Source organism: Drosophila ananassae, chromosome 2L (assembly GCF_017639315.1).
Source record: "Drosophila ananassae strain 14024-0371.13 chromosome 2L, ASM1763931v2, whole genome shotgun sequence".
Classification (NCBI taxonomy): Eukaryota; Metazoa; Arthropoda; class Insecta; order Diptera; family Drosophilidae; genus Drosophila; species Drosophila ananassae.
The window spans coordinates 3,825,857-3,848,088 of record NC_057927.1 but is presented as its reverse complement, the minus strand read 5'-3'; the positions used below and the strand labels follow the sequence as shown (position 1 = coordinate 3,848,088).

General features: G+C 38.1%; 1 protein-coding gene across 4 annotated transcripts in view; it reads left to right on the top strand.

Annotated features, from left to right (window-relative positions):
* LOC6500043 overlaps nt 1-19,724 on the top strand; it is a 32,903-nt gene extending 13,179 nt beyond the window's left edge. The window contains exons 3-15 of one of the 4 annotated variants that reach the window (XM_014910868.3): nt 9-156; nt 3,056-3,120; nt 13,760-13,873; nt 13,964-14,101; nt 14,210-14,347; nt 14,481-14,569; nt 14,973-15,100; nt 15,191-15,310; nt 15,415-15,560; nt 15,808-15,982; nt 16,050-16,381; nt 16,438-16,635; nt 16,692-19,724. In XM_014910868.3, the coding sequence (XP_014766354.1) occupies nt 9-156; nt 3,056-3,120; nt 13,760-13,873; nt 13,964-14,101; nt 14,210-14,347; nt 14,481-14,569; nt 14,973-15,100; nt 15,191-15,310; nt 15,415-15,560; nt 15,808-15,982; nt 16,050-16,381; nt 16,438-16,635; nt 16,692-16,789 (1,889 nt within the window). In that variant the 3' untranslated portion in view covers nt 16,790-19,724. Of the gene's footprint in view, nt 1-8; nt 157-3,055; nt 3,298-13,750; nt 13,874-13,963; nt 14,102-14,209; nt 14,348-14,480; nt 14,570-14,972; nt 15,101-15,190; nt 15,311-15,414; nt 15,561-15,807; nt 15,983-16,049; nt 16,382-16,437; nt 16,636-16,691 lie in introns of all 4 variants that reach the window. The other 3 variants (XM_044718165.1, XM_001953293.4, XM_032454279.2) reach the window with 3 other exon arrangements.
* The last annotated feature ends 2,508 nt before the right edge of the window (nt 19,725-22,232 follow it).

The following is a 22,232-nucleotide window of genomic DNA, read 5'->3' as shown; positions in this document are numbered from 1 at the left end:
GCTTGCAGCGCCCACAAATTGCACGTTTCCGGCCCGATGGGAGGGCTCCTGGTTCCTGTCCGGCTATCAGCAATCCATACACATCAAAGGCTCCCAGTTCAGCTATCGAGGCAGGTGTGCTGCCTCCGATGGTAACAAATATCTGATTGTCGACGAGTAAGTACCATCACCTCCGGCGGGGACCCATCACGCCCAGTCTCCTTGTACATTTATTTTTATCGAGGCTGTGGGCAGTGGGCCCCAGTCCGTAATGCTAACAATATGCTAACATCTCAACCCGATACTCGATCCATTGGCTGGTGAAGTACCCGTACTTTTTTGGCACATCGCGAAGAAAATGAGATGTTCTGGTTTACTTTTCCTTACATTTTATGCATATATATGTATATAGTACACCTCTTATATATATATCCTTTTTTTTTTGAGTTGGTGCCTTTGTCGAAGAGTGCCTATAATTGAATAAGTTTTCATTTCTGACTGGGGAAGGTGTGTATGTGTGTTTGGTAAACTGTGTTAAGGTAAGGCGTAGGACCCTCCCCACGAGCGGGAAAATGCAGCACTAACCTCATTAAAAAGGAGCCAACTCAGCACCGGGCAGCGGGATGAGGGACGCGGTTCGAAGCGGAGCGGAGGACAAAGACAACAGCCAGGGGTGAGAAACTTCGACATCGACAGCGGCATGAAGATATATAAACTAAAGGGTACACAGCAAGAAAATGGCCAGGCTTATGGGCTCAAAGTTGGCTCACCTTTTCGATTAAAAGTTTTCCAGTTGGGAAATTGACATTTAAAGATGACAATCAATAGTTCAAGTTCTAAAGTTTTTAATGTCCTTAAAGGGAATGTTAAATCGATTTCAAAATGACTATACTTAGGTGATAGTTTGTATTAAAGTGTGGGAAATATATTTGTTCGTAAACTATCTTAAACTTAAAAAGTTTTTTATTTTTTTAAATAAATAATTGTGTATTTTTTTTGGTATAGAAATATTAAAAATACTCATGTAGTTTCTCTCAGTGCATCACTAAACACACACAGACAGCCAAACCTGTCGTCAACGTTATCGCTGTCGTTGTCGTTGCCGTTGTCGCCGCGTTGTTCTCGTTGTTGCTGCTGCCTGCCAGCTGCTGCTGCCGCTTCTGCTGCACCTCGTCCTTATCCTGCTGTTGCTGCTGCTCGTACCACTCTTAACTTTTGCCTCTGAAACGGGTTTGAGTTTGTTTGCCGCCGCACCATGCCGCCATGTCCTATCCTCGTTGTGGCAGGGCTCTGTCTTGCTGTTTTCGAGGCAGCGCGTCGCTCGTAATTCGGATGTTTGACAAGAGCCAGTCATGTACCAAGACAAAAATCACCCATCCTCCCCACTCTTTCTTCCTCAATCTGTATATGTATATAAGTCAAATAGATATATCCGTGTCTGTGTTTGTGTACCCACTTTTATTGTAAACGCTACTGAGCCAAAAGCTAAAAACTAAATCAAACTTTTTACGTACCCACGTCTTGTGTTTTTAATTTAGAAAACTGCCTTTTTGCCTAAAGAGTATCGTTTCTCCATTTCTTTACCATTTTCTCAATCAACTAAGCAGCCTTCAGCTGCGTTTGTTGTTCTTCATTTTCCCGGCAATGCTTTTTCTCATTTCAAACGATACGAAAACGAATCCAGTACCAAAAAGGAAATTTTAAGGAAAATCGTTTTTTGTAATACGACTTTCCATGCCATACCGTTTGCCGTGGACTGGAATTTTCTCTTTTGTTTTCTTTCGTATGAATGTTTTTTAGTCGTAAAGAGCAATGGGAAAACAATTAAAACCCTTTTAAGCTGCTTTCCTTAATGCGAACCAAATAAAACAGACCCACAGCCAAAAAAAAAGTACTATATACGTATAAACCAACCAAAAAAAAGGCAAAAAGGAGACTTACCCAAGTGGAGTTAATTTTGAATTTTGTGTTTTGCCATGTTTATGCTTATAAATATTTAATAAAAATATGAATAATCCTATCCATAAGCTAAGTTTTTTCGTTGTAGCTGAAATGTGAAAATGTTTTTTTGATTTTTCCGCTGCTTTTTCTTTCAATATAAATATTATTGGACCTTTTTGCTATCCAGCTGGCGGAGAAGGCGTGCCCACGTCGTCCCCTCCGGCTTTCCATTCATTTTTTTCTGTATAAATGATTGTCGTATAATAAATAAATATCGTACCATATCGAAACCAAACCGAGTCCCATCAACTATCTTACCAACTAGGAAACTAACAGAAACCTACATTTTGCATAACCACAATTAAAAATGAAATATATATCAAAACAAAACCTCAAATTGAAACTTTTTATTTTGAATCGTTATCCACTTAATATATCTATCTGAATAAATACGTATTTAATATATATTTTACATCACTTTTCAACAACATATATATTTTGTGAGTTTCTTGCGTTATTAAGTGTACGTCCTTTTAGTTCGTTTCGATAATCATTTAATTACATCTACTCGAATATAACATCAAACTTAGTAATCACTCTTGAATGGAATCTAACTCACTGAAGAACGGACAAAGTCGAACTTCACAAGGATAATCTGCTAAAGGAAATCCCCAAGCTTCGACTTTGAGCCACACCTTTGGGATCGTAACATATTTTTGTTTTGAAAATGTCCGACTAGAGTTAAAAGAAAAGTTTTTGGAAAGCGGGCCCCTGGGGTGACGCCTTAGTGTGTGGTTTTCCTTGCTTCCTTGCACCCCCACAATATACACATAAGATATTTGGTTTCCAATACCATCCAATACACACAGATACACGGAGGGACTATCCGAATGCCAGAATGCCCGGCCAAAGTCTTGGCCTTAGTTACCATAAAAACTTTATTTGTTTAAGCCGATAACAAGCCAACACATTCCCCCAGACCCATAACCAGACCCAGCCACTAAACCACTGAAAATACTCTACAAAAAAGAAACATAACAATATTTTGCATAGCATTATACCCATTTACAATAACATATAACAAATAACAAATACCGAATACAAAACTTTTCGTTGCAACCAAAAACTTTTTTAGGAAAGGATGTCATCGTTGCCTGGTTATCTATGAGAAGCATAAAAATGTGCTCCAATATAAAGAAAGTGAGTGCGAAGGTGATAGTATGTATATGCATCAGTCGAACCCATCTGCACTGGCGATGCGTAGCTCTAATAAACAAAGTGATCATAGGGGGGGAGCTCATCCCAATACGAACGGGCATTCAAGACTATCTTCATCGGATCAGTACATAATGAGATCCAATGACGATATGAATGATTGTAAGCATTAAATTTATATTTTTCTCTATATCTCTCTATCCTCTATCTCTCTAAAATAAGTTTTATGAAAAGCAAGCAAACTAAATGAAAATACAAAGACTCTATCTCCTAACTCGCTATCTCAGTTATACCAGTTATCTGTTATCATTTCATCATTTTGACCTCTTATTACTTATACATATATTTCAAAGTGCTGCCTTAGTTAATCAACATGACTAACCTAATCTTATCATTTAAGCGCTATTTTCATTTCACTCGAAACGAGAATACAAAAGTTTTTCGTTCTGTCCAATGATCAACTGAAAAGCAAAGATGAAAACACGTTCTCAATTTTTTTTTCATTTCAAAATATTTTTGAAAACACACACAAAACAAATGCAGGATTTTGGAATTAATTTCGTTACTTTCGGATTAGTTAATTCTTTGATTTGATTTACCTTTATTTCGATTCGAACTTTTTGATGATTTTGGCCTAAGTTCCTGTATGATTTTTGATGCAATCTTTGGTTAATTATACAAAACAAAAACAAAAAACCAAAAAACAAAAAAATCTATAAAAGAAACGAAACCAAACCAAACCAAAACAAACTTGTAAATAGTCTCAAACAACAAATACTCTGCATACGAAATGAATAAAAATAACTCTACTTTGTTTACGTTTGTCATGGCAAGGGTCCTCTCTAAACCTCTCTCTCTCTATTATATCTGGACTCACCTCACTCTAATTGAAGCAATCAAGCGATCAATCACGAACCGAATAACCACTCAATCAATCTATCAATCAACAAGAAGTACATATGTAACCGCAAAAAATATATATATAATCCACTAGAAAAATGATAACAACAATGATTTGTATATTATCCAAAAACATATACACACCTTGCAATTTATCCATGCAAAGCTAACAACCTAAACTACTCGTACCACTATTAATATTAACTACTCAATACCTAACGTTAGTGTCAATCCAATTAAGCTACTTAGTTGCGATTTTCAAGCGTATTAGCGGATTAGCAGATTAACCCGTCCCAACAGAGCAACTCAACCAATTAAAGCCAAACTGAAACCGAAACCGATACAGTAACAGTAACAGAAACAGAAACCCAAACTGCATAGCCAAGGGCCAAGGAACAGAAAGTAGATTTGAAATAGAAACCCAACCCAGACGATAACACCGCGCCAGTCTTAAATTCTAATTCTAATTCTAATTCTATTCGAATTGAAAAGGCAAATGCCCTGCCCCCCTTCCTCGTTGAGGGACATCTATAACCAGTTTTAGTTAAGATCTTTCGTTTCTCTATTTTTCAGTTTTGTTTCTTTTGGTTTTGTGCATTTTTTATTTTCACCTTTACTGTAAATAATTAACATTTACAAACGAAAAACCAAATTGTGTAAATATATAAAAAGTAACAAAAAAAAGAAAAAAAAAAAACAAAAAACCGATACACGAGACTGAAAAAAAAACCGAATTGTTTGTTCCTAAATATTTTTTATTACCAAACATTTACATATATCTAAATATATATCCATATATATTTGCAAACTCTATTCAATATTTATATGATATGTATATTTTCCTTACTTCAACATTTTTAAACAAACTCCAAAAACAGCAACAAGAACTCTACAAAACCCAAAAAACAGAAAACCAAAATACTAAAACCAAAAACTAAAATTAAAAACAACAACTACAAATCAATTTAGACCAATTCCAAGTTTAAATACGTGTGTGAGAGAGTGTGTGTGTGGGCCTTGTGGAGTTCGATTCAAATATCGAGAGATGAATAATAACAAACAGAGGTGTGCACACACATGAGAAATTTGATTGGATTTTGGTTTTGAAATTTGCATATTTGAAATTTGTACATTTTTAACAGCCGCAGCAAAGTTTTTGTACAGTTCGTTTCGCGTTTGTTCCAATTTGTATAGTTCCTGTATAGCAAACAAAGCAAAAACCGAACCCCAAATGAGCACCCACACATTTGTATTTACAAACCTAATAAACTTGTATTTAGTTGCGACCCCAGAGATGCGACCCATCCACTCATTTGTAAATAAATCTCACCTCCAATCATGACAAACCTACAAAACCCCCCTCCAAAGAACTACAAATACCCCAACGCCGGACCACAAGACTGACGCAAAAACAAAAAAAAATATAAATAACTACCAAAATAAAATAAAGGTACGAGTATGGATGTTTTTAACCAGTTTACCTTTTTATTCAAATCTTAGATGGCAGGGATAAAGCTTTGACGGGTGGACCTATTCTATTTCCTTCAATAAGTTCCCTTCAATACCCCCTGAGAGCCTTCGAAGAATTATTGCCCAAGTTTCTGCCGCCCTTTTAAATTATATTTTGTTTTCAGTTCCAAGTTTTTTCTATTTTCTGTTCACTCTATCTGGTTTCACATTCAAATCGCATTCGGTTCTGTTCAACCCACTTACTTTACTTGTAGGGCACATGATTTATTTATAGGTCGGGGAGCCAGCTCACAGCTCGGTAAATGAAAATGGAAATTGGAAACTCGAGACTGGAGACTGGAGACTGACACCCCCACTGCCGCCGAGTCGAGTGTCAGAACAGAGTGTTTTAACTTCAATTTGAAACTTAACAATTATCTTAAGAGATGCCCCGCCTTTCTCACTCGAGAGAGTGTGTATTATGTTGCTGCATATTTTATTCGCATCGATAATTCGCTCTTAATTGGTGTAATCCGCTTAGTTCTTAATCAGGTGGCGAGCTTTCTCTAGCTCTTTCATGAGTCTATAGTCTGGAGCACCTAATTACCACAAAATTGTAATAACCAGGCGAGCGCTCTGTAGACTTAGCTTCTTTCGTGGCAAGTGCAATTAGGTTGTGGCATAGAAGTTGTCTCGCATGGATGCCACATTGCACATAATGCAAGTAGCACGGCTCGAGAGGGCCTTCAACATTCTTACATTCTACACTCGCTTAACACACAAGGCCCCTCCCCAACCGATTCCGATCCCATTCGTAATTCGCCCCCCGTTAAGCTCAAGCTCAGTCATGGCAACGGAATCCACACGGACACGCATAGAAATGTAAATTCATTATTTATTATTTGTTTGCCTCAATAGAAATCAAATTAGTTTAAGTGGCGACCCACCGGCAGAGGCAGCTCTTGGCTCCTGGTTCATGTCCTTTGGCCCAGAGCGCAGTCAGACAGTTGGACTCGCATTTGAAAAACGCAAACTCAGGCCACGCCCACTTCAACCCACCCACCCTACCATCCATCCATCCATCCAACCACCCATCTCCCCCCCCCAACTGGCTTCACAATTTGATATTTTCCACTTCATATTTCCAGCTCGAGTCCGACTGTCTGACTGCCTGACTGTTTGAATGTTTGACTGGCTGTCTTGCCTGCCCTTCGTGCCTTCCTTTTTTCCTTGATTTGATTTTGTTTAAATATTAAACGAGAGTTTTAGGTCTCATTTATAATTCAAGAACCCGGCAGGCTCCTGATCCACAGGCCCTATAGCTGGGGCGGAGTTTCGAGTTCATTTTGATTAGCAGACCGTAAAACAATGGTATCAATAGTACATTGTGATTGCGTGTGTGGATGTGTGCTCGTTCTTTATTAAATCATTATTTGTTTAGATTGTCACACACAATCTCGCACACACACAAGCACTGGGCCAAGATTAAATTTTAACATTCATGTGTGGTGGGTTATGTGGGTGTGTGTTAGTGTTTGTTTTGGATATAAAAGAGCAGCCTCCGGGCGCTGAAAATGTTGTAAGAGCTCATCCATCACAATGTAGCTATTTTAATGCGCTTTAAATTGAGATTTTCAACAGCATCAAGGCAATAATAAAGTTCCTTTCAATTTGGTTACTTGCAGCCAGTTTTTATGGCCAACACAGATAGACCATCTGTAGTGTGTAGGTGTGTATGTAAGCCAAACAATGATACTGCCGCACACTGTATGTTGGCTTGGCAGACTGTAATTGGGCTTAGACAGTCGACAGTTTCAATTACTGAAAACTTGTACATATGGGATTAGCAGGCAAAGCCTTGTTAATTGGTCTACGGCTAATGTAGTGTCGTTTTCACTCGTGTCGGGCATCAAAGGATATGCGCAAGGATACAAAGCCTGCCACCAGATATACAAGTACATACATATATGGTATGTGGATGTGGGAAAGTGCGTGCAAACGAACTGCCAATCAAATGGACAAGTCTGCTTGCCACTTTCGAATCGGAAAGCGGAATCGTAATCGGAATCCTTCAATTCATTGCCATCAACGATAATCCAATGCGAGCCATCAAAAGCCATTGCATACTTCGGGGCGTTAGCTAACTGCCATTTAAATTGCATTTTCGAGTACAAAACTGCTACTGCTTCTACTGCTGCACACACACACGCTCTTACTATACTATCACTAGCCACTTGACCCCAGCTATCATGGTCCCGACCACGCCCCCCTCACAGCGAACCCCTTAATTATGTTTAGCGCTTTTTATTTCGCGAGCGCTTTTAGCCAGGCATTTGCATACCAATTTCTACCTCCAGCCGCCTTCCACTCCACTTGCAAAAAACCCCAGAAAATGGTAGCTAAAAAATATATATATATATATAGCTATATAGTGTATGTATAGTTGAAAGGTTTGGGTGATGGGCACTCAATGATGGCCGGGCCGCAGCGTTTTAATTGCAGTGTCGAAGCGTAGGCGGTATATGAAAATAATTAAAATAATTAAGCAAAACTACGGCATCCAAGCACTCACCTTTTGAGGACCTGCGATACCCCTCCTCGATGTCCGCCTCCTTCTCGATTCTTGAGCGTTCCCTTAACGTTTTATATTTTCCCTCGTATATTTTTTGGTGAATTTTCCACGTTAATTTTTTGCAGATTCTCCATGTTTTCGGGCATTTTATTATGCGTTTCTGTTTTTCCTTCTCGTTTTATATTTTTTTTTTTTTTTTGCTTTCTGTTGGCCTTTGTAGGGAGCCCGGCCGCCGTATCCTGTCAGCAGTGCCGTCTCGCATTCCAGCCTGGCGTCCCCCTCATAATTTTCTTTATATTATTTGGTGTTATAACATAACGGGACATGCTTTGGCCAATTTCGGTACAAGGATATTTAAATTTAATCAAATGTCTGTAAAAATGTTTGCCATGCCATGAAACAACAACGCAAAAAAAAAAAGAAGGAAAAAAATCATCAACAATAACAACTACAGCCAGCAACACGCACACACAACAGGCCATTGCCATTTCATTGGATGAGGGTGTGCGGGTACTGGATCCTTGCCAAGGATATCAGTGTGAGTGTGATATGTGGGTGTACAGAGTAGGTGTGTATGGGTGTGCGTGGGTGGAAATTTCAACCTGTGTGCTCTCCCGTACGTTGACTGGGTAATTTGTTAGCCAGGCCAGGAGAGACCCAACCTAGTCCGACACACAGTTTTATTTTATTTTATATAGTTTTCGGCATTTTCATGTGCCCACTTTTATATTTTTTTTGTGTTCCTTTTTTGGGGGCAGCCCCTGCGTGAGTCGGTACAGTTTTCGCAGCTTGTATATACTGCGAATGCGGAATATAAAAACCTATTTACCTAGGGACACCCGGGAACAGCGAGGTATTCTGGATTCGGAGGCGATTCAGGCGCCCGGGGTGTCAACCAATTTCGAGTGTTTCACTGGTCCTGGCCCACAGGAACAAAATAAAATAAAAGTAAAGTCCACACCGCTGCTGGCCCGCCTTTTATCCTGGCTGGAAAAGCGGTGTGCTGCCAATTGTTGTTTTTGTTTGGCCGCACACACTCCGAGGTGTGTACATGTATTTGCCACATTGCCATTTTCATTTCAATTCATTTCATTTATTTATGCAATATTTTATGTGGCCATTCATTTTTTGGCCGTTTCGGTTGTCGTCGCCCTCGTCCTCGTCCTCGTCGGTTACGTTCACGTGCCAGTTTGTTCTATTAATTTGTTGTCGCTTCGTTCCCGGTTCCGATTCTATTCAGACCTGGTCTATTTGGCCCGGTTATTTGCCATCCGCCATGCCACAGTTACATTGTCAGTTCCGTGGATATTCGCCATGGTTATATAGATATATATATTGTACATTTGGTATGCGCATAACTGTCGTGCCATAAACCTCATTCGTCTTAATTTGTATGCCTTGTTTTGTTACGGCTAGGACCTGTGTTTTGTTGATACTTATTTATTATTTTTATGCCCTGCTCACTTAGTACTTTGCCTTTGTTCCGATTGCGTGTCTCCCAACATCCAATCCATCCAGTCCAATTCCAAATTATCGGATGGGGGGGGGCATACCATATCATAGCATTAGGGCCAAAAACTTGATTTTGTGGCAGGCAGAACTGCTAACAATAAATACTCGTAGCCACATAAAATAATCATCATGAAAATCAAAATCAAAATCGGAAGCAACAACCTCAACGCAAACGACAGATATAGGAATGTGAATATATGAACAATGACAATAACACACAAACGCTGTAAATAAAGGTCTCCTTTCATACTTATATTCTCTTGTACAGATATTTAATTGTGTTTGTTTGTTGGTACATACATACTTACATACATATTTACTAATATTTCATTTCGTTTTCGGTTTACTTTGAGATACTGTTTGTTGTCACCCATTGAGACGCTTTGATTTTGTTTTTTGAATATTCTATATAACTCTTTGTATTTGTACATGATTATCATTATTAATGTTTATATTAATCCACTGCTAACAAAAATAAAAAATCATCATCAACTTTGTACAGTAAAACCATGAGCGAGCGAAGAAAAAACAAAAACAAAAATAATCAAAATATAAATAAATCCAAATCCCGAGCTTCGGCTGTTGACGATGCTAGACGTAGGATTTCCAAGATTGGTAGCCAAGCATGAAGATTCTGTAAATAAACACACTTGTAATATATTCAAAATAAGTACCTCTAAGTTTATCATTGTGTTCTCCTCACTTAACAAACAAACTTCCAATTTGATTGTGATCCGAGCGAACGGTTTGTAAAATCTCCTTATTATGGTTAATCATTTTATGTCTTGTTTCTCCTAATCAGATTCAAGTCTGCCAAGCTCTTGGAAATCGTACCACCCACAACGCCCAATCCATTTCAACGAATGCCTTTCAAATTTCGTTTACCGGTTTGTTAAGTTTCCTTCAGTTGTCCGATCCCCGAAAAAAATTTTAAAAATATATAAAATGAAATTCCCCCAACCGCATCCCAAATCCCATACCACAATCCCAGCTTTTGATTTATCTTTTCGCTTAAAAAAAAAAATTTATTAATTAATGAAATACATAAAGGATTGAAAAAACAGGAAAATTCATTTGATTCCATCGAGCCTATGAAAGCGAATTCGAGACACATCTGTATAGAAAGCAATGCGCTCATTAATTTTACTTACTCTCTGTCATACTTTGTTTTTCTAATTCAATTTCGTGAATATCGAAAGCCAGAAAGGATTTCAGCTAAATTTTGTGCTCCTTTGCACATGCCTATGAGTAAAAACCAAAAAATCAAAACCCTATAAAAATGGAAATTAAAATTTAAAGAAAATATATATTTTTAGCAACAAATATATATTGTATACAATTTTGTATATGATGATGAAATGTTGGGATGGGCTGCCCGGTGACCGCTAGTATAATTGTCTCATTTATCAATTACTTATTGTACTTTATTCTTACTACATTCTACCTAACCTAACAACCTACTACTACTTTACTTTACTACTACCCTACTACTACTATTCGTACTACTATTTGCTCTATGGGTTCACTATTCTGTGTTGTTATTTCCTTTCTATCTGTATATGTTTAACTATGTATATTTATGTGTCCGTGTTTGTGTCCTTTTTGAGTTCACCAAAAGTCCTTTGTTGTATTTGATGTTGGTTTCCTTCAGTGGCTTTGTCGTTCTTTAATTAGTTTTTACATATTCAGTTTCGGGTTTCCCCGTCGATTTTCAGTTCGTACATGTGTGTAATTAAATTAATGTAATTTTAACATGAAACTCAACAATTTCTGCTCTCGGTTACTCATAAGTTACAATTGTGTCGTTTGTTCGTTCGTTCGTTGGTTGAATCCTTCGTTCCATCCTTTTTTCTAGCTGTGTGTGTCTCTCATTTATCATTCCTTCGTTCGTTCGTTCGTTCGTTCTAAGTGTTGTGCGTGTGTGTGTGTTAGAATGTTTTGGGCTACTACTACATGCTCTACTGTAATTTAGCCCGGCTATCTAATATAACTATGCGCTTAACGGTCTGTCCGACCAACCAAAAACCAAAAATGAATCCAAAAGATACAGATATCATAATGAGAATACTGCAAAAAAAAAAAAACGAAAGAGAACAACTGCAAAAGTATTCTAATTTATTTTCCAGTTTTTATTTTCTGATTTTTCCATGTCTGTGATGTCGTTTTTTGCCTTGTCATGATATACTCCTTTATGCCACAAAAACGCTTCTCTGTAGTAGTTGACCATTACACGCACACTCCCACATCCAGAAAATATACATCCTTGACATACGATACTCATACAATACAGTGTGCCACGCCCACTCCTACACCTTTGTTTTGTGCCTTGTATAACTCATAAAGTGTAGTTGCTACTTAATTACAATCATTACTCAAAAACGCCACAAGGCCGGTCCCAAAACTCACACCCACACACCCCACCCCAACACAACAACACCCGTACTCACTCACACCCAATTACGCCGACACATCCATCCATAAATACAACAAAGTCATATGTACACACGTATGTATCCTTGCATATCCTTTTGGCTTTTTTACACCACACAACATAATTGGTATTTTTCCCATAATTTGTTCTCTCTTTTTGCGATTCTGCGTGCGCCTGCTTTTGAGTTTTGCTGTAACGTTTGCTGTAGCCTGTGTATTTCTAAAGAAACAAACTGAAAACAATTCAATTTGTTAAGAGAAAAGTTCAACAAATAACAAAAACAAAATACAAACCCGTTTGTTGTGTGCCTTTTTAGCTGTAAACATTTTGTACTGAATGTTTTATGTATATACGATATATTAAGCCATATTTGTATCTGTTGGTGTATACTTGTACGAAACGGATTTTAGTTAAAATTAACTTTTACAAAAAACTCTACAACTCTACCAAGAAAAAAAAAAAAATACTTACATATAGAAAAAAAGAAACCGAAAAAAGAGAGGACCCTTTACCAAAAACAACAAATATATATATTATCTCTCGCGTTTGCCATAAAAAAACCTGAAACAGAATACTCCAATTTATTCATCATGAGTAAATGTTTGTTATAATTTTTTAGTTGATTCAAATGTTATGCTTGCTCTAGCAACAAATACCTTATACTATACGAAACCACAACTACCCACTCGTATGTTTATTGACCTGATTCCCGAAACCCCAGATATCCCTACCATATCCCCCGTGCTTTTGGTTTCACTTCTGCTCCGAGACCCGGAAGTCCAAGATGAACCAAGTGTGTGTTTTTTCGGTTCAGTTTTTAGTTACATACTTTTTTTTTTTGAACGTGTCGTGCCTTTCAGTTGAATTTACTACTATGCTCCAAAAGAAGTTGGGCAGTGCAATTCCACAGCTCTGGGAAATGCAGCTGAACAAGAAAAAAAAATATATATGAAAAACTCTTGTCTTTAAGTTATTTCTGTGAACGTCATAAGTCTTTGGTTTGCTCTTCTTTCTTACCGCCAGTTCAGTTTGTTTCTGTTTGTTGGTTTTTTTTTTCTGGAACTTACATACTTATCTTACTTATGTATTGTACTTACCGCTGCTTTTTACACATTTCCACAGAAATTGTTGTTGTTTCTCTGCCACTCGGTGCCGCACTTGAAGCTCGGATCTGGGAGCTGGGAGCTGGGGCCATGACCGCAACTTTTAACTGGCAACTGGCAACATGCAACACGCAACTGAGCGGAGCGCAACGCAACTCGCAACGCTCGACTTGCGACATATTTGCTGATTTAAAGCTTCATTTCGTCATTTATTTGCGCAATTTTCTCCCGAGCCATCAGCATCAGCGGCCACTTAATTAAACAAATTTCTGTGCAATTTAAAAGGCATGGCCCTGGGGAGAAATCCCAGCCAACAGAGCAGCTTCCAGTGCGGCACTCAGCAATACAAAAAAAAATTATTAAAAAAAAAAAACCAAGAAACATATTTTTCTCGAATTCTTAGACCTTTGTAGATTTGATTTTAAAACTGTCCTTACTTTAATGTGTTGCTATTTCTTAATACAAATTACTACTTAACTCTACTCCCACTAAACCTTTACTACTTTCTACTACTAATACTGCTACTAACCACTACCACTACTATACTACTACTTTATTTTTCCTATTTCTATGTGTTCTGTGTTTGAAGACAACATCATTTGCGATTTGCATTAATTGAATTTTTATTTGTGCTTTTAAAATAATCATGTCCCCCAGACTTTTGCAAGGGCCGTGAGACTTTACAGAATCTCTGCGACCAAATTCCGGGCGATGCCCTGCTCTACTCGCTTTTCCGGGAGAGCGCCGAGCCGGTCAAGTGTCCGCTCAAGGGTGAGTACTTTGTAGAACTTGACGACAGTTCAGGGACCTTCAATGAGGAACAGCATTCCTTATCCGGCGTTTTCCTCTAATTCATCGCAGGCCCCTTCATCTTTACGTACAATCGAGGCCACGGGGAGTGCAAGTCGCCGGTGTCCAACATTGAGAGCTGCACCGAGGAGAGTCGCCTCCTGTTGAGCTTCCAGGCCTGTCCCGATGTCCAGGGCACCGAGAGTACGGGTGAGTCCCTCTCCAGCAACAATGACTCATCGCCATTCAGTTTTGCTCAAGACGAACATCCTTCCTTCCGTTTTTCTTCTTCGCATGTTTTTGTTCCCGATCCTGCAGTGGAGGAGCTGACGTGCCTGGCGACCTGGAAGGATGGCAACTCACGCTATTTGGTGGGCCTCGTCTCGCACCATCACGCCATTTCGAACGAGGAACGCTACCGCTGTTTTGTCTACGAGAAAATCTCCTCCCTGATGGGTAAGCGGCGTAGTCTTATTCCTCATCTCTCCCAACCCTTGGCCTCCAGACCCCTGAAGCCCTCGGGCAAACAGGATGAACTTTTGTTTGAGACCTAATACCCAATCCATATTCGCATTCGTACCATTCACAGGCGGCCCCAGTATGCTCAGCTCCAAGGATGCCGAATATAAGCTGGCCCAATCCGGCGACGCCACTTGCAATGGCTTAGACAGTGCCGAGGTAAGCATAAACGCGGAAGCCCAACGTTTCAGCCCTCCCCTTATTCTTTCCACTTAAGTGCACTCAGAAAATCATTTTCAAGAAACAAGAAAATATAATTAAGGAAGCAGGAAGTCTACTACAAGTTGAGATTTTCAATGAATTCCTTAACGTTTTAATTCATCACTTACTTTATTACTATATATAGATTAAAGCAAAAATTATTGGCTTGTTGATATGAAATTTCAATTATAACTTACTCAAAAAGAAATCAGAATTTTTCAGTACTTAATAACATGTTACAAATATATAAAAATATTTCATAAGGACACTTGAAACCCCAAACTATGTGTCGAGTGCCTTGAGTGCTTCAATCTACACGTTCCACGCCCAATTGAAAATCTAACCAACTCCGTTTCCCCAGGTCGGCTCCCGTATTATGTCGCTGCGAAAACCGCCTGTGGCCGAGCGCTGCGACTTTCCGGCCTGGTTCAAGGGTCCGCGTCACTGGCATGCCCTCATGGGCAATGCCGTCTACAATTATCATTCCAAGTGAGTAGCAAATGGGCCTGAGGCTAGGCCAGGTTGTCAACAGGACTTAACTCCCCCTCTTCCTTTCCACCGCTTCTCCACTCCTTGCAGCGACGGATCCGTGCACATTATTAAGCCCAACGGCTATATGGAGACACGTGCGCTCTGCGAGCAGATAAATAAACAGACCTCAACCGAAATGATGGCCGTGGTGCACTACACAACCGGGTGGTAAGTGGCCCCAAATTGAAAGCGTTGTCACTCTATTTTTGGCGAATGTCCTAAAATGTCCTTTCATTTCCCCCCTTTCCTGTACTTTGCTATATCGCCTGCAGCCAATCGGGATTCATGTGCATGATGTTCTACCGCCGGGACACGTTCGTCATCGAGATTCAGACGGGCAAGCCGGCAATTCGCCTGGAGGATGCCTGTGCACCGGATCACTTTGACATCAACAAAATGGCCTACATCACCTTGTTAGGTAACGTACACTCTGTTTTAAATAGAAGGGTTCAAAAGTTCAATATGCAAAGGCAATAAATTTAATTTTCACTCGTATAATCATAAACATAATGTATTTCCGCAGTACTTTATTTATATTTATTGTGTTAGAGGGCAACTGCCATTACCATTGATTTTTTGACAAATTGAATTCACTTGAACTTTAGATGTGAAGTCACCCTCGTGCTTGAATCAATTTAATCCCCCAAAACGTCCTCCCATTTTAGCCAGCAATCCGGATTTGGCAATTTGTCCCATGGAGGGCATCTACACTTTGCGAGGCGCCATCGGGCCGCCGTATCTGGCGACGCGCCACAAGCGCAATCACAATGGGAAATCGCATCTGGGCCACGGACACCATCATCATGAGAGCGCCGACTCCGGCGGTTTCGGTCACAGGGGGTATGTCAGGGTTCAAATGGTCGTGCAGCCACCTCTGGCATTTCTTAATCTATTTCCGTGGTTGCAGGCACAGTTCGCTGAGTTTTCGGAATTTGGAGCGCACTGAGCGCGGTTCATGGCATGGCAATACCCGAGGTCTTCAGGTCCGCAATCGCCGCAACGCACCCAAGGATCCGCAGGTGTTGGAGCATCATCATCAGCACCAACAGCAGCAGCAGGCTTTGGTCCTTCAGAAGGTCAACAGCAGCGACACTAGTGTGGGATTTGTGGCCACCCGAAATCGGCGGGATGTGCCCGCCTGTGTGCCCAATTACAATGCCCAGCGACAGCTTTGGGTGGGCTGCACGGCGGAAAATCTGATCGATGTCAGTCCACTGTGCAGCGTAGAGGGCGAAGAGGGTAAGTCCATAATTTATAAGATTTTGTTTTTATTATATTTATGCTTTATTTAACAGAGTACTCCTGTCATGGGTCTTGGAGCGAAAACAGCACCTTCTACATCATCGCCCGGCACAAGGGCAGCAAGCACGGCGTCTGCCTGACCTACAAACCCACGGAGGGCACTGCAGCCAAGCTGGTTGTGGGGGATGCCTGCTACCGTGGAACCCAAAAGCCACCAGATCATCACCTCGTAGCCAACCTGTCTGTTTTGGGTGAGTGCTCCCATATATGACATGTTAGAATCAACACTAACGGTATGATTTCTTAGGTAAATGCGGCGAAACTGGCTTCAGTTCCGGATCAACTCATCTGGCCAACTGGTTGCTTTTGATGGCGATGGGTGCGTGGATAATCCTACACAGCTGAAATAAAAACTCACCATAGGCAAATAAGCGTGACAGGCCAAAGCGCTACGTATACATCGCTAAATCCCCGATACCAATACCAAATCCAAATCCCATTACGATCGACATGTATACATCAACCATCTAAGACTTATTGTATATTTCGTGTAGTATGTTTAAGGCGAAAACGAACCACTTCGCACTGGTTTGGCTGTATATAATGTATTGTTTTTTCTTTATTAATGATACACACTTTTGTTTAGTTCTAAGGGCTTTAAATAAACACAATTTCGATGGATTAAGACAAAGCACAGACACACAATATGGAAAACGGTTTGCAATACAGCCTTAGATCAGCGCTATTTGTATTTAGGCCTATTAAACTAGAAACTATGCAATGTGCATCAAAAGCTATTTATTTATAGTGCGATTACATATTAAGCCGAGAAAAAAAAACAAAAACCAAGCAGAGAAAAGACATCAGTACTATACGAATACAAGCTAAAAGCTTTTTCGTTTTGTTTGTTTTTTGAAATCATCTTGTAGTGTGTTTAATAGCATGTATTTTGTATATCATTTCCAAAATGTTTCCTACACAAAGTACATATTAGAAGAACACAGGACGAAGGTGGCATTTTAAACTACATATATACAAATATGATAAACGAAATGTATTTGGAAAGAAGTCTGTTTTCGCGATGTTTTCAAAATGTACAAACGAGCAAGTTATGCTATTGCGATTGCATTCAAAACAGCAAATATGTGGCATACATATACAATATATTTTTATGTACAAAAAAAAGGCAAAATCGTACATACATTCAATACATACGAGTATATATAATGGATAACGTTTTGCATAGGATCGCATTGGTTTCATAATACATAATTAATACCTTGCAAAGTACGCATATATTGTATGATTCATTATTAATAGTTATACATATACTGGCAACCATACAACATACATACCTAGGACTGTAAGCAAAAAAAAACGTGAGGAATTCGAGCAAATTTGATAAGTAGAGGCACACAACTTTCATAATCAATCAACTAACTTCGTAAGATGCAGAAAATTATAATGAAATTAACGAAAGGGAAAAAATGTAATACATCTCACAACTCAACCAAACGAATGAAAGACAGACGGTGTCGGATCAGGAGCTAAGGATGCTAAAATAATTAGTGTGTTTAAGACAATTAAGCGGTGATATAGGTCTAGAAATAAACAACTGTGTAAGTCTCTTATGATAGCACAACAGCAACAGCGACAGCGACAAAAACACCAGTTGCAACAGCAGGGTGTGAATGAGAATGAGGAAATAATGATGATCAAGTGTATCCAAAGGATTTCAAAAACTAGCATTTTTCTCTCATACATAGTAGTTGAACACAAACAAACAAACAAGCAAGCAAGTAAGAAAGCAGTTTTGCCAGAAAAATTCCAAAATCTTAATATCGTTTGTCGAGTACCGAACCGATGAACCGATGAACCGATTTACCGATTAATCAGTAGCCAGATTATCAGATTATGAGAGCGAGATACCCCTTCAAGGCAACTAGTCAAAATTATGATGCGTAACTTTGAGTTCCATGTAAATAGCGAATGTGAAAGCGAATTGAGCAACAGTACGCGGCGTCTGTATACATATGTAACTAATTGCTAGTTAGCTAAAGGATGAAAGGATTGTGGCAGGAGGAACGAAACGATGACTTGGTGGGCAGGATGCAAACGTGCGTACACAGAACATAAGGGTTACTTTCTAAGTACTATGTATACATTCAGCAAACACTTATAAATATACGAATTATAAACGGCAGACACATCCAATAGGAATACACTAAGAAAACGGGCACATGACCCATAAATCCCAAAAACCGGAACCGGAAACGCCGTCGGCTATGGCGATGGCAATGGCGATGACAGAAGCTCTCCTTTAAGTGTGGCCAGACAAATCAGTAATCTTGATGTACAAAATGTACAATGATGTAGAGCCGCGTTGTGGATAGCCGTGCAGCAAATAACTTGAACATTTTTTTAAGTGTACCTCTCTCTACATAAGCATTTCCATTTGTTGTCAGCTTTTAAAACGTAAATATGAGCATATTTAATAATAACGAAGACATTTTAAAAAACAAGAAAAAACCAAAAGCCACATACAAATCAAATGAATTATCGTATAATACTTCAAGCCAACCGGGAAAGTTTTAAATCCCAATCTCCTGCCTCCATCAGCCAGCACTGAAATTCCGTTTGGCAACCGCTTAGCTGGTTTATTTTGCAACTGTTAAGCTGAGACACTTTACTGACCTCCTCCCTCCACTTCCACTCATAATTTTCCGTTTCTGACTAACTCAACCCCATCCTTAAACCAAACCATCCTCCAGCCTTAGTTGTCTTCTTGTGTCATTGTGAAAATCTTAGCGTGTTATTGATGTTCCAAACGGTCTCCACAAATGTATTCGAATGTTTCTAAAAACTGCTAAAAAAAAAAGTAATTACATAAAAAAAACGATAACTAAATAAATGAAAAGAAACATAACAAATCCAAACCAAACATAAATGTGCAAACATATTTTTGTAAATAGACGAAGCAACGCTTGAATTTTTATCCAATTTTTGTGTATGGCCAATTGCAGTCGACCGACTTTTGAGCGGTGGGCAATGGGCGGCCGAGCTCAGCTTGTGGGCGTGGCTGCCTTGCCAGAGTGTGAACGCTAAGCATTAGATATAAGTGATTTTTATATTCAAAGCGATTTTATAAATCATTTTAATTGTCTATTTTAAAATGTGCAGCAAGCTGAAAAAAAATAAGCCGTCAGTTTAGTTTATGTGTGTGAAGAAAAAATGTATGGAATTTTCGTCAATAATTGAATGTTTCAAATACTATGTTCTAACCTTGTTTGGATTTGTTTTTTAAGCTAATATAAATACAAATACAAACTAATTAAAAATATATGTTCCCATAATGTGTTTTATTCTAAAGTTTTTTTGTTTTTGGTTTTTTTGAAAAGTATCTAGCAATTTCTCCAATAAAAAGCATGTGGTGCAATCTTAGGGATATACGTGAGCAAAATATATTTAATATTAAACGCTGTTTCAGATCACAAAATAAATAGGTTGCCTATTTTTGGGGGCTATGTGTAAAATAAAGAAAATAATTTGATCATATTATGTACCTATTAAGTTAAATAAAATTGCATGCATTTCCTACACTTTAAAGGGAATTCCCTTGAATTTGATAGAATATCGAAAAATATTTTTGTTCCTAGATTTTGACGCAGAATGGTGGGAAATCGATCTACAAATCGTTTAAGGTATTCCTCTCAAGAATCGGATGATTATAGACAAAGATATGGCAATCGCTGGGAGCCCTGTAGTCCTCCTCGTAGTCCTCTCCATGCATTTCCCACACTTTGAAGGGGATCCCCTTGAAAATTTGATAGAAAATCGAAAAATATTGTTCCTATATTTTGATGCAGATTGGTGGAGAATCGATCGAAGGTATTCCGTTCAGGAATCGTATGATTTTTGGCAAATGTGTAGACGTAGCTTCAAGTTATATTGTCGAGTTATATATATTAAAGGTGGTGATCTTCCCCTTGAGGTTTACTTGCAAGTTATGTGCACTGGAACCCTAATAAAAAAAAATATAATAGAAAAAATACTTATCTGTATAAATGCCCATTCCACGTTCATTATATATAAAAAGTCATAAAGGGATATTTCATTTTATTTTTATTTTGTTGAAAACTCCAGGTTCCAGGTTCCGGGATAAACGGGGCTTTTATCATTCATGATCCTCTGGTCCATCCTTCAGTTGACTTCTTCCGTGTTTGGATTTTATTGAAATTTATATCTCTTTGTTCATATATTTGGTGGGTGAGGTTAGTCTTGGGTATTGAAAAATACCAATTAAAATTCAATTATTTTGGGCAATTGAAATGACTAAGCATCAGTATAACCTCACCCGAAAAAACTGATGCTTTTCCATGATAATATTAATGTAGAGAGGGACGTAAAGCTGGAAAGTTTTAATTTCAGTCCACGGTTTTATTGAACATAAATTCCGCAGATGGGTTTTGACCAATCAAAATAGTCAACTGACCTTTTTGGTCATTTGACTCTATTAAACCAACAAATTATAAAATCGGTCAATAATTTACCTTTACTTATTAAAATCATGAATTTAAGTTAATTTCCCACCTATACCATTTATTTATACCATCCATTATTAAAATAGTAACTATATGGGTTAATTACCAAATTACGTATCTTTACGTAAATGTAAATTACGCTTTCCACATGGATTTTAGCCAATGAGACAATGTCCATCATTTTGTCTAAAATATTCCATCCAGGTTTTGCTTCCTTAAAATATACTTCCAGGTATAGAAGTTCACTTTTTTTTTTGGAAAGCATTGTTTTTTGAACAGAACATGCAAAATGTGTATTAAATGTGACTTGATTTATAATGTTTCATTTTATTATACATCCAAATTATCCATAATTAAAAGGATTTGCTTCGTATTGATTATGAAAAATTTACTAATTACTCTGTAATATTAAAAAAATGTATTTCAAAATGTCACTCACAAAATAAAAATCCACTGTCATAGCAAAAACACGCTTAATGATTCAAATTAAAAGTCTCGTGCAACACCTTTCCAAATATCAGTCAATACATTTTCAACGTGGAAATTAAATCAGTTCTCGCATATCAAAAGCATACAATAATATATTTCTTACTTATGCTGAAGTAATATTTTCATTCGATCCATAACGTCACATTATTTTGGGAGAACATCGATGTGGGTTTTAATTTTAATAGGAAATAAAGTTTAGTGCAAAGTTTTTCCAGGATATGATCCTGGACATTTCGGGAACTTTAGGAATAACATTCTTCACGCAATCCTCATACATTCATAGTGATTGAATCGTATACATTTTAAAAAGAACATAAAAACAATGGGTCTTTTTAATATAATGCGTCGTTTCCTCGATGGGACACAGTGTCCAATAGTTACAGAAAAGAATCAAACGAATAATCCAGTTGAGAAAATGATTAGAAAGAAGTATAATATTAGGCTTATGTTTTCCAATTGTTAGGTGTAACTATAATTAAGGCATTTTTTGTTAAAACAAAAACAATTCTTATTAGGGGAATAAATAAATTGTATTGTTTGGAATGTTGGGTATTCGAAGGAATATACTTTTCGTAGATAAATATTTTTTGGTTTGCATAATCTTATACGTCCAATTTAAATAATTTGGTATTCTCAAATAAGCAATATTAGCTCAAGCTGTATTTGTTACTTTAGTTTATGTTATATATTTAATGTTTTTACATAAGCGCTGCTTATATTTGTTTACTGTTTCAAATAATTCCTTTATTTTTCCAAAGGGTAATATAAATTATTTGATTTACAGATGGAAGGAGCTGATTGATAAATCTATTATTTTT